The 20,066-nt window shown below is 36.5% G+C and overlaps 1 protein-coding gene across 3 annotated transcripts in view; it reads left to right on the top strand.

The window, feature by feature from the left end:
• The window catches only part of TBC1D32 (TBC1 domain family member 32), a 96,674-nt gene that overhangs the window by 28,684 nt on the left and 47,924 nt on the right, over positions 1-20,066 (top strand). For all 3 annotated transcript variants that reach the window (XM_087941977.1, XM_087941981.1, XM_087941980.1), the window contains 8 exons: positions 728-817; positions 2,134-2,276; positions 5,961-6,091; positions 6,862-7,063; positions 8,363-8,445; positions 13,755-13,893; positions 16,511-16,598; positions 19,528-19,646. In XM_087941977.1, the coding sequence (XP_087798103.1) occupies positions 728-817; positions 2,134-2,276; positions 5,961-6,091; positions 6,862-7,063; positions 8,363-8,445; positions 13,755-13,893; positions 16,511-16,598; positions 19,528-19,646 (995 nt within the window). The remainder of the gene's footprint in view (positions 1-727; positions 818-2,133; positions 2,277-5,960; positions 6,092-6,861; positions 7,064-8,362; positions 8,446-13,754; positions 13,894-16,510; positions 16,599-19,527; positions 19,647-20,066) is intronic.

A 20,066-nucleotide genomic window follows, 5' to 3' on the forward strand; every position in this document is an offset into this window, starting at 1 on the left:
TTATAACCACATTTGGGACAAGAACTTCCATCCCTAAGTCAGTGGTTATTAAGAGAGTCATCCCCAATTTTGCTATGGTCATTAAGCGAATCACCACAGTGATTAAGTGAATGACAAAAAAACAAGGCTGGCTTCCTCCATTGATTTTGCTAGGAAAGTTGCAAATGGTGATCACAAGACTCCAGGACACTGCAGTCATTATAAATACATGCCAATTCCCAAGCAACCAATTTTGATCATGTGACTGTGGAGACACTGAAAAGGTCATAAGTGTGAGGACTAGTTGTAAGTCACTTTTGTCAGTACCTTGTAACTTCAAATGGTCACTAAATTATTAATGGTTATAAGTTGAGGACTGCCTGTGTGCAATATTTCCCTGCACCCGTGTCAAAACCTTAAGAAAAGATCCTAGAAAATAAAGATGGGTTGTTTATATGGACTCCGGGTCCCGTGGCTGTTAAAACAGCAGCAAACCTCGATTAAATTATTTGGAGGAATAAATGAATCCGACAAACTATTTTGACCTTGCTAGAAGAGCACTATACTTGAAATTAGATAATTATGGTGAATTTAATGGCTTCAGTTGATTAAGCCGAAAGAAATGGAAATGCAGCTTCATTTGTTTATGTTAAATCTGTACAATAAATATTGTTCCATAAATTTTGTTACTAAAAGCATTTTACATTGCTTTCATTTTCAAGTATTCTCCCACTTCTGATTTTCCTAGATCTGATGACACTGAAAGACCTCATCATAATGTTTACGCGTCTTATTTATTGCTCCCCAAATTGCCCCAAACCCCTTACTGTGCATTCAGGTAATAATTCTCATTTATATGCAGTTATTTTATAAACAACTTGCTTTGAAAAAAGTATGTCTGCTGAGGGTTAATCTATTCTGTAGACAGATGAATATCCAATGTGCTAGGAAGCTGCGGTAGTCGTTATTATCTGACTTGGAGGAGAACTGAGGGAAGAAAAAATAATAACAGGAGCAGGTTATTTGAAGGGCTACCTCACCTTGAGGGTGTCTGCCCATCCTACTACGTTAGACAGAGTAGTCCCTTCCTTTAAATGTTTCACCCAATGCAGGGGTCCCAACCCTGGGCTACAGTTCACTACAGGGCCTTGAGCAGGAGTGGGATTCTACCTGTTCTGTCCACTTCTGTAGATCCGGTTGCTATGAAAAGCAGCAAACAGAGAGCATACATAGAACCGGTTCTATGTCTGCTTCTGTTTTGGTCCACCTGCCCGCCCAGGCTGTTACCTGACCTTTATTTCCTCTGTTTTCAAAGCTGCTTTGCGTGACACAGCTGTGGTTGAAAAAGCAGGAAAAAAGTGCTTTTTCAACTGCTGCGCACTTGCATGCAGCACTGCTCAGCTGTCCAGACAGCTCAGCGGGTCGTAAATCGCACTCATGCGAATCATGCACGTGCGACGCAGAGCAACAGGACCGGTAGTTATACCGGTCAGATCCCATCTCTGGCCTTGAGCTTTTCGGAACTGGGCCGCATGCATGCATCCCCATTCTTGCAAACAGCAGGCAAACACTTGTGCATGTGCTTGACACAGTGAAGTGGAACCATCCCTCCCCACCCCTCAGTCTGTGAAGCCTAAAAGGTTGGGGAATTCTGACCCAATGGGACCTCAGAAGTATATCTTCTTTGGTTGCCATTGTAGCCCTTTGGAAGAGCTTCTCACATGGGATTTGAGGGACTTCTATCCTCTTAGCCTTCCATAAGACTGTGAAGAATATCTGGATCTTCCACTAAGCATTGACTAGAATGGGGTTGAGCTAGAAAGCTGTTTGGTTTGATGTCTCTATTGGGAAGAGTACTTTTATTTCTATCAGGTTTTGTGAACCACGTGAGGTATTATTGAGACAGGTGGCTGTGTAAGTTCTGTAAGTAAATAAGCACATTGTTGTGTGTGTGTGTGTGTGTGTATATGTATGTATGTGTGTGTGTGTGTGTGTATACACACACACACACACATATACATATACATATACATATACATATACATATACATATACATATACATATACATATATATATATATATATATATATATATATATATATGCATGCCTTGCCACTATTTTGAAACAATTTATTTTTTTTACATTTTCTCAGGTAATTATTCTCCAGCTGGCCTCATTACTGATATACTCCGGGTCCTTTGTGATGGAAAGGAATGTGCAACTGAATGTCTATATACAAATACAGTAATAGAAGAACTTCTTCAACCACTACATTACTTACTAAAAGGAACAGAGGTATCTTTCATTTTTATGCAATTTCCTGTGGGGGGGGGAATGAGGAAACCCCACAATGGCAGTATTCCATCTAGAGTCTAATCAAAGTCATGGCTCTGATATAACTGACTATATCTGAGATATTGAAGTGAAAGAGAATACATATTTTATTTGGTTTGGAAAACACAAAAAACATGAATCTTGGTTCAGATTTGTGGGAGCTTCACTTAGAAGTGTTCAATTCACATCTAATTGCTATCTTTATCCAGAAAAGGATGAACAAGCTGGTTTCAAAGCTTTAGAGTATAATCTTGTTATTTCTATTTAAAAATAAGATCTGTTGAATTCTATGGGCCTTTTGCACCATGCAATATAGAATTGCAATGTGAAATTGACTTTATGCATCAGGTTACTTGCTTATAACTGCGCATTAGTGCTAACAAGCCATCTGGGTGGTACTTAAGGTGTTTGTTTGTTTTTTCTTCATAATTGCTGTAATTTTAAATGGGAATTGTGTTATTTTTGCTTGTAAGTGAGCACTTGTGATGACTGAAGCCAAGCAAAATTCTCAATAGTTTGGCAAGCACAGTGAAATGAAACATAATGGATTGGAACTGAATCTGCTCTTCGGCTAAGAGAAGGACGTATTCCCAGAACTTGTTTGCATCCCAGATCAATGTGGAGTGGTATAGCTGTCAGTTGGTTTGGTTTGGTTTATCTTTACCATGCAATGTGCAGTACCACTCTACTAAAAAAACTCTGTAGCCTTCTGTTGAGGGCGGGGGGGGTTAGAGGAGAATTAGCCCAAATAGTCTTCACTTTTCTCTGCCGATGTGTACGTTCAGTTTTTAGAAACTTCTGCCTGTGAGCTGACTGACCACAGTCAGAACAGTTTAACATTTAGCTTAAATCTGAAGACTTGAAGGGATTCAGCCATTTTAAAAGGGTTTTCAGAAAGATAATCATAATTTTACTTAGTTTGTTTTATAACAGTTCATATTATCATCCCAAATCTATCCTAAAATCATTTTGTAGATATAATAAGAAAGAAGTACATTATATATTTATTATTTTCTAAAAGTCTACATATTTCATTATTGTATTTTATTGTCTAACCATTGAGAGAATAGATCCTATATTTTATAAAATTGTTTATCCTCTTGTTCTCTAATTTCAAATGTCAATCTACTCATTTCAGCACATTCCAATATTTTCTTAATGATTTCCTCCTGTGATGGTGTTTTCTCATTTTTCCAATTTTTGGCAAATACAATCCTAGCTGCTGTTAATACATTTACAATCAGATATTTCAAGTGTTTACTATATATTTCAGGTAATATTCCCAATAAAAATATCTCTGGTTTCAATTCTGTATGTGTTTTTGTCATTTTTTCCAACTACATGTGGATTTTAGTCCAATATTTTTTAGCATCCGCACAAGTCCACCACATATGGTAATATGAGCCAGGTGTCTGATGACATTTCCAACATTTTTTGGATTTATTCTTGAACATTCTTGCTATTCTTGTCGGGGGGAAAATGCCACCTGTAAAACATCTTATACAAATTTTCTTTATATGCTGTTGACATTGTCATTTTATAATTTTGAGACCACAATTTTTGCCATTTCTCTAAATCAATCCCATATCCAAAATTCTTCCCCCAAGCAATCATAGTTTCTTTAACTTGTTCTTCTTAATTTCTAATAAATATCCATACAATTTTTTAATCACCTTTTCATCAGTACCTGTCAAAATCTTATCTAAATCAGTCAATTTATCATAGAAACCTTCCATTTTAGAATCTTTATCATACCTTGAATGTATTTGCGCATATGAAAACCAATTCATCTTTATACCTTGTTCCTCTAGTTTTTGTATAGATTTGAGTTCACCCTTTTCATTCAATATTTCACTACATCTAACTGTTCCTTTTTGTTATATTATAGGATAAGAAAATGCTTCAATAGTCGATAGCCAGACTGGAATTTTCAAATAACATTGTCTTTTAATCTTCTCCCAGTTTAACCACAAAGACTCCCGTATATAACGTCTTCTAAAATACCCCTGTGTTTTAGTTCCTTTATACCATAAAAGAGCATGCCACCCCAACAACAAATCATGTCCTTCTAATGTCAACAATCTAGTATTTCTTAGTGTTATCCATTCCTTAACCCACATCAGATTTGTAGCTTGGTAGTACAACTCCCAATTAGGCAAACCAAATCCTCCTCTAATTCTAGCATCTTGCAAAAGTTTTAACTTTATTTTCGCTTTCTTACCTTGCCATATATATTTCAACACAATTTTATTTAAATCTTCAAAGTAATCTTTTCCAAGCCTAATTGGAATTGTTTGAAATAAATATAAAATTCTGGGTAATATATTCATCTTGATTGTTGAAATTCTCCCTATTAGTGACAGTTGTAAATTTTCCCATTTCACCAGATCTAGCGCTATCTGCTGTTTAAGTTTGATATAATTATTCCCTTTTAATGTACTACATCTTGCTATCAAATATATCCCCAAGTACTTGATCTTATTCGTGACCTGAATTTTCAATAGGTCTGCCACTTCTTCCTTTTGTCTTAATAGCATATTCTTTGTCAAGATCTTTATCTTTATTTATTTTCAAACCAGCCACCTTTCCATATGTCTCTATCTTTTCTATCAATTTTGATGTTGTTTCTAGAGGGTCTTCTAAGATGAAAACCAGATCATCTGCAAATGCTTGCAGCTTAAATTCTTCCTTTTTGATTTTCATTCCTTTTATATTCTTTTCATCTCTAATATTTCTGTTTAGCACTTCCAAAGTTAACACAAACAACAAAGGTGATAGTGGGCACCCTTGTCTTGTTCCTTTTCTTATATTGATAGAGTCTGTCAGTTCTCCCTCTATCATTACCTTTGCCATTTGCTTATGATATATAGCTTCTATTGCTTGAATAAATTTTCTAGCAAAACCCATCTGTTCCAACAGTAATAACATGAATCGCCAATTCACATTATCAAATGCCTTCTGTGCATCTAGAAATATCAGAGCCATTTGTTTTTCAGGATGTGCCTCGTAGTATTCCAAGGTGTCCAAGATTACTCTCATATTATCTTTAATTTGTCTCTTTGGCAGAAATCCATTTTGATCAGGATGAATAAAATTATTTAGATATTTTTTAAGTCTTTCTGCTTGATTAATAATGATACTAAGGTATTTAATTTTTGATTGAAAATACGAGATTATATGCAATGTAATTGTAATTGAAGACTATGAAATGGAAGCACTAAAAAATTTGTAAACCAACCGGCACACTGTATGTATACATATGGAAGATGGCTTGATGTTTTTATGTTTTGTTTGTTTATGTTTGTTTTTAAAAACCAATAAAAACTTTAAAAAGAAAAGAAAAGATAAAAATATAAATAAATAAATAAATAAAAATAAAGATAAAAAAATGAAAATAAATAAAAAATACAAAAAAAATAAAAAAAGAAAAGAAAAAAAGGGTTTTCAGAAATGATGAAATTAATCTAAACGGAAGGATTTCATTGAGGAAATTAAAAAGAAAGGAGAAACCTATAGCTTCATTGACAAAACTGGTTTATAGTCAAGGTAAAAAAAAAGTTCTTGAAAGCAATTTATGTTGTTGTATTAATTTGCTATTGGCTATGCTTACGGTTTATCTTCAGACATTTTTAAATATACACACAGGTGAATTTGAATTGTCCAGAAACAACTCTAACACATATAGCTGATATTTTGGCGCGAATTGCTGCTGCAGACGATGGTCTTTCACTACTTCTTTATGGAGGAGAGAAGTCTCCTGCCACAGAAAGCACAAGGTATGACAACATCCTTAAAGACTGAAAGCAGTTCTCTAGCAATCTCACTAATAAACTGTTTTTCTTTATGGCAAATACCATGGTTGAGTTTATAGTATGATTTCTTTGTATCGTACGAAATTTATGAACTGGTAGAATCAGGGGCACGTTCCATCTTCAAAGCACTTTGTCTAGGAGTCTCTTGAAAAGTCTTCAGGCAGTTGTCAAGTTTCTTCATGGATTAATGTGTAATTGTGTTCAGAGGCAACCATGAATGAGTTATATCAGGTGAAGGATGAACATGCAATTGCTAAAATGTATAAACTTCCACTAAATTTTGAAACAGAAGAACAAGTGCAAGAATATATGGTAAAGTAGGCTAAATTTTTGGTTGCAACATACAGATGTGATAATGGGAAAAATATGATTATCATAATATATTGACTATATAGTTAAGTAATTTGGATTTGTAAGCTTGGGGGATTAAGATAAGGGATTTCCTTCATTCATTTTGTTGAAGTATGTTTTTGTTTTTGTTTTTTGTTATGAAAAGATTCCAATAGGAGTGGAAAACCTTTCTATAGTTGGAAATACACTTAGTACATCAGTTTATCATAACAATGATGCAATCTTATTTGGCTGATTTGATGATCTTGGGATCTCTAGGGAGGGACAAAAAGGCTGGAAGGTTGCACTCCCTGTCTTTTCTATAGACACTGCATCAAATTCATGTATCCATATTATGTCAGCTAATTGATCACTGCTTTTTAAAATTGTTGTCTTGTCTCTAGCCTCAAGGGTGCACATATTATTGCCCAGTTTACAAAGAAGCTTCTTGATGAAGATATTTCTGTTTTGTCTGGGTCTGAGATGTTACCAGTCCTCAAAGGAGCTTTTATCTTTGTATGCCGCCAAATGTATAGTACCTGCGAAGGCTTAGAGGTGCTGCTGCCTTATCAGTTACATAAATCTATTGCTGAAGCTTGGAAAAAGGTAGCTTTATGCTTGTTCTTATAGAGAAGTTCTACCATGGGTGCATATATTCCAAAATGTCCCTCTTCACATAAACACATTGCAGTATAGACTTTAGAGACAGTTTGGTGTAGTAGTTAAGGAATTGGTCTAGAAAACAGGAGATCCTGAGTTCTAATCCCACTTTAAGCACAAAGCCATCTGAGTGAAGGGTCAGTTACTCTCTCTCAATCCTAGGAAGAAAGCAGAGCGCTTCCAAAATCTTGCCAAGAAAATTTGCCCAGGCATTACCAGGAGTCAAGATTGACTCATAACTCTATCCCACCCCCATCCCAAATATAAACATTATCAAGGGAATAAAATATTTATACTTTTTGCCTGAGGCATGATTGTCCTTTAACAAAGGAATGCATTGTTAATCACTTTATATAATTGTGGCATAAAGCAATGGATATAGTTTGCAGCCATTTTTGTATAATAAACCTCAATTTATAGTATCTAGCTACATCTTGCTTTGAAAACAAGATACCCAATATCCATTGTTAGCCTAATGATAATATTGTGCAACTGTCACAAATCACCATAGAGACATGTTTTCTAGTTAAACAGAGAGTTGTGAATAATAGGCATCAACTCCTCCCAAATAAATTGAGTTTTAAAAGCATGGATTTGCTATTGTGGTTATAATGTGGCTTTGACAAGATTTTAAAAAGTTACAACTTTTTGTTCAATTGTTAAGTACCCATTTATTTTATGGTAGTCATAAAAAGCAGACAAACCCAGAACAATATTTTCTAAATACAATTACAGAATTTAGCTGATTTTTTTTAAAAAAAGGTAAAGAAATCCCTGTGTATTTTACTCTGCTAGTCTCTGCTCACTACAGAGTTAGTGCGCATCTCCATTTCCAGGCCTTTGAGCCAGTGCTGTCCAAAGATGTTTCTGCACTTATGTGGCCAGTATGACGTCATGGAGCACTGTTACCTTCCCACCACAGTGGTACCTATTTATCTACTCACATTTGAATGCTATTGAAGAACTAGATTGGCAGGACCTGGGATGAGGATGGGAGCTCACCCAATTGCATGGCGCTTGGGTCTCTAATCTGGGTTGCCAGCATTCCAGCCTACAAGCCCAGCATCTTAACTGCTGAGCATCCGTGGCACTCTTATTCAGTTGAATAAAGGGTACAAAAATTTCCATTTTAAAAATTATTTCTGAGTGTTTTAACTTACCATGCTTTATTGCTCATTATCAGTACTTAAAATTGTTCTATTCTTATGACCCAATTTCTGCATTTTTTTTTTAATCCTTCAACAGACTAGTTTGCTTTCAGATAGAATTCCAACACCTATAGCTGGGGTAGACACTGTTTCTTCAGTAAACCAAGAATCTCAGAGTTGGTAAGTGATTTTATTTCATATGTTGGTATGTAGTTAGCATTTAAAAATTGACATTGTTGCTGATAAAGTTAGTGTAACTTGTTACTATGGCTGCAGATATTGAAATATTGCATGTGATAGTACAAGGCTGAGTGTCACAGATACTTTCTCTGTTGCTTAGTTGTATTTGTATCTAGTACTTCTGGTTTATTCATATTCAGTTTGGGTTTATTTCTTATTTCTCTTGTTTAGTTATTTTGCTGGTACAGCTTCTATTAGTTTGATTTTCAGCTCTCCTCTCATCTTTTCACTTACAACTTTTGCTTTTTCTCACTTCCTTTTTCTTGATCTCCCAGTTAGAATTCATTTAGTCCCTTTCTTTTTTAATGTCTTTCTCATTGCTCTTAGTTCTTATTGCTTCTCCTTTTCACCTCATGCTGCCTGAAGACTCAGCTATGCAATGGATGCATTGAATTATTTAGGGAAGAACAAGGGCAAATTTGACTTGTCTTCTTTAAGAGTGATGCTGCGTTGCTTACATAATGATCAGCCCTTGTGCAGTGATGCTTCAGTGTTTTCCGGAATTCATGAATTTTATATGTGAATTCATAGGACCCTAGAAATTGCTATAAGCACTGCTGTTCATGTACAGTGGTTCTCTTTTCCGGTTCCAGTTCAGGGGGAGATGATGATGATGATGATGATGATGATGATGATGGTAATGATGATGATGAATGTTATATCCCAACTTGATGCACTTAAAAGTGGTCAGGAAGATGCCAGGGTTTGAGCCGTGTCCTTCTTTGTCTATTTCCATATTTCTACAAATCTGTATAACTTTCTCACAGTGACATTAGCAGCCAATCAAGATACTTACTATGTATGCGTAGACTGATGCTTCATTTTTCTTTTCATTCCATTCCATTTATGATAGATTTCCAAGGAAGTCCCAAAGGTGCTTTTTCAAGAGGCAACTGGACTTTCTTTGTTTTTCCTTGAAGACGTTTCGCTTCTCACCCAAGAAGCTTCAATTCAGGATTCAGTTCTGACTGAATGGTGAGGAATGGAAAAAATTACATTCCTTGTAGTTATCTGGTCATTACACTCTTTTGGAGAGTCTTGAGGCCACTCAGAGGTTTACCTGTGCCCTCAAGGTCACTTGAATAGTACAAATGGGTGTGGAACATTTTTTGAACTGCCGAAAGCACCATGTTTTTAATGCGTGTTCTACAACCATTTGCACTATTCAGGTGACCCTGAGGACACAACTCAAACCTCGAAAAAGCTTCTTGAATGAGAAGTGAAATGGCTTCAAAGAAAAACAAAGAGAAAAAGGTTCTTGAAAAAGAACCTTTGGGAAAACCATGACCTGGATGACTGAGAATCTCTATAGACATTTGCCAAGGCAGTGATCTGTATTCTACACTTAGGTTAAAGATGGATGATTCTTCCCATTGTAATTGTAACCACTACTTTTTCATTTTTTTTTTTATAATGTCAGCTTTGTAAGTATTGACAGCTTTGTAAGTAAGTATATAAAATGTGAGAATCATATTACTGCCAAACTATAGGCCAGAGGTTATATTGCTTTTTAGTATCTTACACGAAATATTGGTGCCAAGAAAAAAAAAATCATTATATAAAGGTACTTTAAAAAAAACATGCTTAGTTTTTAAATCCTACAAAAAGCACTTTTAACGCCTTGTTTAAAATAGGTTTGTTGCCCATATGCTTTCAGTATAAAAACATTTGCAGGGTGAATTTTGTCTATTGAAGGTCAAACCAATCCTCTTGTCTGGGTTTCCTGGGAAATCTATTTGCAGATCAATGTTTTTCTTTAGATCATAATAACTCATGTTTTTTCTGTATAGTTTGCAATAACAAAAGAAAAAAAATCATGAATCTTACCTGGCTGTGTTTACATTTAATAATGAGTCAGAGTTATGAGGTATGAGCTGTATGTTTATAATGGCTCTTCCTTATAACAAGCAAACAAGTCAGCTTTCTTCATCCATTGTTTACTTAGCATTTTACATGCGAATCAGGGACTGATTTATTATTCTCTCAATAATTCAGAATAATAAAACATTATTTTGTTCTGGCATACGCTTTTGCTCTGCTAGGAGAAAAAGAGACTAGACTTCTCTGTTAACACATATAATGAAAACAAATCACAAATGAAGCCATGAGAGCTTCATTTTTTAGGGGCCTGCTGATAGAAGGAACCCAGCAGTAGCAGCATAGAAACAGATAGAAAGAAAGATAATGAAAATGCAGTTCATGCTGAAAGTACATCTCTAGATTCTGGCTTATCAATGGGTACAAATCAAGGGTGAAATTCAAATTTTCCCCCTTCCAGCTCTGTGGGCGTGGCTTGGTGGGACTCAGTCTCTAAAAGGAAGAAGGCGGGTGGGCATGGGTGGGGCCAACCAATTCAAATCTTCCCTACCTCTCCAAGGTGCTGTGAAGTGGTTGAATTTCACCTCTGGTACAAATGCCAGCAATATGCAATAAGTAGTTTGGGGAGATATAACATGTGCTTGTATCCATGGTGGGGAGGATTATAATGGGCAGTGCTATACCATAAGAACATCACATGAATAAGCAGAGCCACTATTTTCTAGGGTTTCATTTGTTTGTTTTCCACTTCAAGTGTCTTAAGCTTATCCAATGGATCATGTCCCATCTTTTTGTTTTGTTTTGGTGATAATTGTCAGAAAATTAATCATAGGTAATTTATTTTATTTCATATATTCAGTTTATATGCTGCCCATCTCACTACTGTGTGACTCTGACGAACTTCCCACATCATTAAAAAAAAGAAAAATATGAAGATTAAAATGTTAAAAATATTAAAATTTAAGGGAAATTGGGTTAACTGGGAAGCAGTATACACATGGAATTGTGGATGGGATATTTTTCTTAACCCAAAAGCTAACTCCAGCATGGAATGCCCCCATTGGAGGCCCAAGTGGGTCAGCAGAGCCAGGCCCTTTTGGAAGGTCAAGAAGGTGGGATGGATCTCACCTCAAATGGCACAATGTTCTAGAAGGCTGCAGCCATGGTAGGAAAGGCTCCTGTCCTGGACTTCATCATCTGAAATTCCTGGACTGACAGGATCTGCAGCATGCCCCCTTTGCTGGAGTGAGTGGGGCAGGCCAGACTCATTGGGATGAGATAGTTTCTCAGGTAGCCTGGTCCCATGCCATAAAAGGGCTTTAAAGGTGCTAACCAACACCTTGAATTGAATCCGGAAGCAAACAGGCAACCAGTTCAGTCATGTAATGGTGATGCTACATGGGACCTCTTCAGGAAACCCTGAGCGTGCAGTTTTATTCTTTGCTAGCTCTAAGTTCCAAATACTCTTCAAGAGTAGACCCATGTAAAACATAGAGTATTTATGCCGAACTGAGATTCGGTCAGGGGAAAGTCCAGAAAGCATTGGGACTATGTGCAAAGTGCAGGTTGTTTTTAATTTGTAGTTTATTTTATAGTGCTTCATTATCTTGAGGATGAAATTTCTGTGCAGGTTTCAATCTAACTAGCTAGCCTCGTGATTTTGTAGCCCTGACTAAAAGTAGATTAACTGTGAATTTTATACTCCAGTTTACAATAGTAGTAAATAATATCATTTAAGAGGCTACCCCAAGAAGCTGAAAACATATTGCACAAGACAACATTGACAAACTATTTTCATATAGTTGCCTAGAAAGCTGTCTGGAATCAGTTGCATAATCAGCAGAGATCCAACTCAACTCTACGGAATGTTTATGAGTATTGCAAAATGTGGCTCTGGATTTACAGACCTTAGTTTGCTACTGGCTCAACAATATAATTCTCTGCAAACGTAGGAGTAAATTCTATAGATTATTTAGACTATTAATGTGATAAATTAAAATCTAGAAATTGGTACAGGTAGTTCTTGACTTACAACAGTTCATTTAGCGACAGTTCAAAGTTACAATGCCACTGAAAAAAGTGAGTTATGAACATTTTTCACACTTACAACTGTGGCAACATCCCTATGGTCACGCGATGAAAATCCAGATCCTTGGTAACTGGTTCATATTTATGTCAGTTGCAATATTTTGTGGTCATGTGATGACCTTTTTTGACTTTCTGACAAGCAAAGCCAATGGAGAAGCCAGATTCGCTTAACAATTTTGTTAGTAATGTAACAACTGTGTTGATTCACTTAACAACTGTGGCAAGAAAGATTGTTAGATTGAGCAAAACTCACTTAACAAATGTCTTGCTTAACAACAGAAATGTTGGGCTCTATTGTGGTCATAAGTTGAGGACTATCTGTACTATGAATGCCACCAGCATTTCTTCTTCATTGTTATTCTGAAACAATGAATTTAGCTGTGGGCCCATACCAGTCTCACTTAAATTATACCAAACTGAGAATTGACTTGGGTGATTCATGCTTTGTGCCCATTTTACATTCTAGGAACCTTCTTTTCTTGAATCAAATCATCATCCTTATCATCCTCATCATCCTCATAAAAACAAAGCTTCTGCTCTTGAATATAGGAATGAGACTGTTTTTAAAAGATCCTGCTTTCTTATTGTAGAGAGTACAATTCAGATGCCCCAAACATTTTTTTCAGTTAATCCTCAGTAATATCAATGTCTTTGAGAAAGGTCCTGCTCCTTGTGATTGAATTTGCACTTGCCAGGGACAAGGAAGTAGGTTTTCTCTGTGGAATAATATAACATCGCGTAGATGAGCTGTAGTACTTATGAGTTCTAGATGTCTTTTTTTCAAAATCATTATTAAATAGGCCTTCTTTCGCTAATGTTTACTTTTACTGTATTGGAATTTTTTAAAATTTTAATTCTAGGGTTTAGGATTTTGTAAAGCACTTTCAGATTCCTTTCAGTGAAGAGAGGTACAAAGTTGTTTTCATAACCATAAATAAAATGTCTGAGTTGAAGACATGGGGAGTTTTGTGGCCTGGGCATTGGAGAAAAATGTGCTTAGCAGAGTTAATAGCCAAGCCTATTAGAGAATGTTGGACCTTCAGGGGAGACAGCTGCAGTGTAGGTAGAGCAGACATGGATATGCAGATGATTTTGCACATGAATTAATTGCAGACAGATGGTGGATTGGGCAACAGAGGCAATGTGGAAGGGAAACATTTTCGTAACAAATATTATGTGTTAATAGAATAGCATATGTCTTTCATATTACAAAGACGTCCTTCGTATAAGAAAAACAAAACAAAGCTTTAAACAGTTTTTATAGGAGAAGGAAGTGTTTGGTTTATTTTGCTGTTTGATGTACTCACAGAACTGTATTTGATTTTTTTTTTTCACTCTCTCAGTATTGTATTAGAAGAAACGTTGTTGGATGACTTGTTAAATTTTGCTACCACCCCGAAAGGTCTTCTCCTTTTACAGAACACAGGAACAGTCACTGAATGTGTCACCTTCATGTTCAACAGGTTCATGAAGAACCTCCAGGTTGGCATTATCATTTATATATATATATATATAAATGTATGTATGTATATGGTAGTTGTTTGTTTGTTTCCGTTTCCATGGTGAACTTGAACACCTCATGGAACTAACAGAACACTGCTTAACCAACACATATTTCATATACAAAGGACAAATATACAAACAAATTGAAGGAGCCCCTATGGGATCACCACTGTCACCTGTCATTGCAAACCTGTTCATGGAAGAATTCGAATCCAGAGCCCTAGCCAATGCCATCCACAAACCCAAACTATAGTTAAGATACATCGATGACACATTCGTGATTTGGTCCCATGGAAAAGAAAACCTAAACAATTTCCTAACATACCTAAACAGCACACACCCCAAAATCAAGTTCACCATGGAAACAGAAACAAACAAACAACTACCATTCCTAGATGTACTAATCTACAAAAAAAAAACATATGGCACACTAGGACATATCGTATACCAGAAGAAAACACACACCAACCGCTACCTCAATGCCCAATCCCACCACCACCCAGCACAGATAAACTCCGTGGCTAAAACACTAATTGCTAGAACCAAACGCCTGGCAGACAAGACACACATAAAGACTGAATTATGCACCCTGACTAAAGTACTGACAGCCAAGGGCTTCCACAAAAGCAAAACCACTAGCTTGATCCACAAAAACACACTGAGACATAATGGAGACCTAGAAGATGAACAGACCTATGGAACAGCTGTCCTGCCCTACATAAGAAGTACTACAGACAAAAACAGTAAGATACTACACAGGCATCACATCAAGACTGCCTTCAAAATAGACAGAAAAATAGCAGCCATCCTTAGAAACCCCAAAGATAAAATTGACCTAGAAAACCAAGGCATATACGAAGTCCCCTGTGCATCATGCCCGGCCACATACATTGGACAGACCAATAGAAGAATAAGTACCCGCCTAGATTAACACAAAAATGCAGTCAACACACTTCCTCACTAGTCCAACACATGGAAGCCACAGGTCATAGCATCAACTTCAATGGCACCAAAACCCTAGCCACTATAGAAAACCCCAGCCACAGAATCATCAGAGAAGCCATAGAGATTGAAAAAAGACCAGAAAGCATGAATAGAAGAGATGATTTCACCAGACTGTCAATCATTTGAAAGCCTGCACTCACAAACAAAAAAACTCCACATCACTAGCCAGACAAGCACCTGGGCACAAACAGATCCCCCCTGATACCTCCAGCTCAAACACATCCCAACCAGGCACCCAGATGAAACCTAGCTTCCTAACAAATGATAGCCTTCCATTTACCCGGAGCCAAGCTGCACCAAAGGCCTCCAATAAAGGAACACAATGTTGCCAGCCAATCAAGATACAAAAAGAGCCACAAAACAGACAGAAGATATCAGAAACACCAATCAAGCAGAACATAGCAAACTCCAAGACCAATAAACACAGACCAAGACTCCCAACCAATCAGGATGAAGAAAAAACCATTCTGGCACAGCAATAGGCTGTCCCAAATTTAAATCTGAAACCACTGTGGGGGCCTGACTCACAGATGAACACTATACAGAAGCCTGATGATGGCAGATGAGATTCTGCTGAAACGTTGCTACAACTTTAAAAGCACAACTACAATGACGTGGGAAAATACCCGAACAAAGCTGAATGCCATATATATATATATATATATATATATATATATATATATATATATATATATATATATATATATATATATCGCACACACACACACACACACACACATATATATATATATATATATATATACAAACACACACACACACATATATATGTAGGTCTAGGTGTGTTCGGGTCTTTTCCCGTGTAAGATTAGGAGTATTCACTCTGAGAAACACAGAGCCGAAAACACAAGCCTGAAGATGATGAATGAGACTTCATCGAAACGTTGCCTAGATACTGCCAATCTTACGCGGGAGAAAACCCGAATAACCAAAGATCCACATACAAATACCCGCGAGAACCTCAGAAAACAAATATATATATATATATATATATATATGTGTGTGTGTGTGTGTGTGTGTGTGTGTGTGTGTTTGTGTTTTCTTAAGTTTTTGCAGGTACTTACATGTATGGCATTCAGCTTTGTTTGGGTATTTTCCCACGTCATTGTAGTTGTGCTTTTAAAGTTGTAGCGACGTTTCAACAGAATCTCATCTGCCATGATGATGGCAGATGAGATTCTGTTGAAACGTCGCTACAACTTTAAAAGCACAACTACAATGACGTGGGAAAATACCCAAACAAAGCTGAATGCCATATATATATATGCCATATATATGTGTGTGTGTGTGTGTGTGTTTATATATATATATATATATTTGGAACAAAAATTAATAAAAACAATTATTTCACTTACCCAAATAACTTGATTGCTTGTACTGTAACCTTTTCTTGTCAGCTATTTGTTGGTCTCAGAATGCTAATTAGAATCTAATGATGCATTTGATTATCAACTCCAAACAAACAAGAGATGTATATGCAAAAACCCACTACTAATTATTGTCCTCATTAAGTTGTGCTCATTTTGCGAAAATGATATGTTTGGGCACTAACATATTCTCTTGTTTGCACCAGGTGAGTGGATGTGAAAAGTTTGGCTATGGAGTAATTGTTTCACAAGTAGCTGCAACTGCCCCTGGGGCTGCAGCTCTACAAAATTCGGGTAATTTTGTTTTGCTTAATATCATTTTATTGTACATCATTGTAATTAAAGCTCAATAATGTAACTCTGATGTCTGTCTACATCAGAACATCTCTCCCACATTGATAATTATATTCTATGTTTATTTATTCGATTATCCTTTGATTTTGTGCTAGTCTTGAGGGTAATTTCTGGTTTTGTGTAGAAGAGGAGATAAAGTACCATGAGGGAAAGGAAAGGGAATTCAGCAGCCCAAGAGACCAAGGAATGTGAATCATGTTTTGTATATTTGCAATTATAAGCAGCATTGCACTGAAACAGATAACAGATTCCCATAGGTAATTCATAGGTGCATGGGTATCATCCAGTTGGTTATATGTAATCAGAGATGTGCAAAAAAAAGGGGGGGGGGGCAGGGTTCCTTGTATGGAACTTTTCAGTATTCTCTGGAATAGAGGCTTTAGCACACAACTGTAGTTAATGTCATATAAATTATTCTGTACGTGAAGAAGAAGAAAATGTGCTTGTTTACTCCGTTGGTGTAATCTGTAATGGAATCTTCACTGTCTTTGCTGAGCTGTTCTTACGAGTTTTTAATGTAGTGGAGAAAATAAGCCTAACAAAACAAAATGGCGATTGCACATCCCGCAAGTCTTTTGGATATGACCATGGTCAAACCCAGTTCATCTCTTTCTCAATTCCCACCATGCCCAAACTGACTCCCGTCCCAGATACACCTCTTTGCTATTCCACCTAAATCAAATAGAAGCTTCCTCACCAGTTGCAATCTAATCTAGCAGTTCCCATTATCTAGCAGTTAGATACCTCCACATCCATATCTCCTGTAAAAATGAACATCTGCCCTCCTGAAAGGCCCATTTTGCCTAACAGTAGGGAAAACTCCAGATACACTGACAAATACCTCCTTGGGTTTCCCAGACTGTCCAGCCAATCAGATCTCTAGGATTTCCCATTTTATAGAAGCCCTCAACTTCTAAAAAAATCTTTTTTTTTCCATTGTCCAGGATCCTTCTTTTTTTTTATAAAGCAGATACCCAACACTTTTTGCAATAAACATGATTCTTCTCCTCAGTGCTGTACTCTTTCTTCGTACTGAATTCATGACAATCCTATAGATGCTTCAGCTATTTTCGAACAGCAGGTCTTCCATGCTTCTAGCAACCTATCAGATATCTTTTTTGAACCGCTTATAGCAAATAAATGCTGGAAAGGAGCAAGACACTTGTTAAAAGAGGACCTTTGTTTGCTATATATGTCTGGATGCAGCAGCAGCATATAGACAGTGTCAGTCAGGGATGGTTTTAATCAATTCTTATCAAGCATTCTGCATGCACCCTTGTCCTCTCACAGAAAGTATGGGATAATAATTTTTTTTTAAACTTAGCTGTCTTGGAAAGATCTATAATTAAATAACAATATATTAACTGATGGAAATCAAGTACACAACTTTTTTCCCCCATGCATGTCTGTACACTGAGTTACTCAGAATCTATAACATTTATTTTGTTAAACCAATGTTTTTAAATGATTATGAGATTTTGGCTCTTCCAGAACTCATCTTCATAATGATTGAAGAGGAACATATGAGAAAAAGAGCTTTTGATGATTTTGCATCATGTCTTATTGTAGTTTTAAATGCAGTGCAGGAGAGTGCCTAGACACAGTGGTGGGTTTCAAAAAAATTTCCTACCGGTTTGGTGTGAGTGCACACTTGGCACGTGCATGTACACTTTGCGTGCTCACGGGCCAAATGTGTGATCTGCACACACGCAGCATTTGCAGCTCACATTCTGCTGCAAGCCATGTGTGTAAAACAGCTGACACGCTGCAATTGGCTGTGTCATGCGAAGCAGCTGAAGTTGAAAAGCAGGAAATAAAGGTAAGAATAGAGCTGGGACAGGCAGGGGGCCCCAGCAGCTGATTGTCTGAGCGAACCGGTTCCCTCACAGATGATCCTTGGAGTTACTGGTTCTGTCGAACCGGGCCGAACCGTTAGAATACTACCACTGCCTAGACATAAACTAGGGTCACATCAGATTTATAAGTGGCATTTGATTGCACCAAAGACTGTCTCAACATTTGCTGGGGGAAAAGGGGGAAGCTAATAATAACTGGATGCCTGATTTCGAAATATAAAGTCCATCTGAAACTGCTATTGCAGTTAAAAGGCACTTCTGATAGATGGAAGAGAACAAAGAACCAATTATTAATAAGATACTGAGTCTTCCAGAACAGACACATGAAAATGTGTGTAAAGTTTTCATCTAAAATATGGAGTGGTGATTGGGTGGGAAAATAAATAAGTACAAGTCTGAACCCACTAGGCTGCTGTTACAAATAAAACTTTAGCATTTAGACTTATATACCGCTTCATAGTGCTTTTACACCCTGTCTAAGCAGTTTATAGAGTCAGCATATTGCCCCCAACAATCTGGCTCTTTATTTTACTGACCTCGGAAGGATGGAAGACTTGAGTCAACCTTCAGCTAGTCAGAATTGAACTGCTGGCAGGGAGCAGGGAGTTAGCCTGCAATACTTTATTCTAACTGCACCACCATGGCTCAACATTAGGAACTTAGTATCAAATTATGCATATTATATTGTTCTGAAAGAAATACAATGGTATTTTTAAGGGTTATAATAGGACAGGTGGATTAACATTAATAAGGGAAAGCATTCCAAGAGATGAGGCAAATATTCTTGACAATATCTGTTTTTAAGATTTTTGCCTAAGTTCCATGGCCATATTTCAAGATTATACAAGTATTCCTTCTGTTGCCCTTCTTCCTATATCTTCTAAGTATATCCTCAAAGGTCATGCATGTCCCCCACAATAAGTGATCAAGAGTGAAAAGGAACATTTTTCCTCTTTAGCAGAAGTAATACTTTAGTAGATAACTATAATTATGAAAAAAAAATTGTTTCCTAGGATTTATAAAGGCCCTTATTACTGAGTTATGGGGTGTTCTGGAGTGTGGAAGAGATGATGTCCGAATGACTCACCCTAGACCAACACCAGTAGATCCAATTGACCGAAGCTGTCAAAAGGTAAAATTATTTATTTTTTCTCTTCACAAAGACTTATGTGAATGTTTAGTCTGAATATATATTATGTATAATGTTTTTTTGAGGAAAGCCTTGGGTAGTTTGACATTTCTAATTTTCTTAATTTGATACTAGGACATCAAAAGTTACTAGTCCATGTATGAGCCTCATTTCATTAGGATTCTTTCCATAAAACTGAAAAGCATATAAACTAACTTCTTTTTAAGTATTGGGTTTTAATCTTTGTCCATTGCCCAGAGTCACTTCTGAGAGATAGGTGATCATATAAATTATGTAAATGAACAATTAAATAAATCAGTTAACTCAAAAATATTCAGTTCAGGGTTCATGTTTTCAAAGTATATTAAGAATATCAGAATATTAATATTAAGGTGTAGAAACAAAATTGTTTCAAGAAGAATT

This window comes from Pseudonaja textilis, chromosome 1 (genome assembly GCF_049901715.1).
Source record: "Pseudonaja textilis isolate UNSWEBS1 chromosome 1, rPseTex1.2, whole genome shotgun sequence".
In the NCBI taxonomy this organism is placed as follows: Eukaryota; Metazoa; Chordata; class Lepidosauria; order Squamata; family Elapidae; genus Pseudonaja; species Pseudonaja textilis.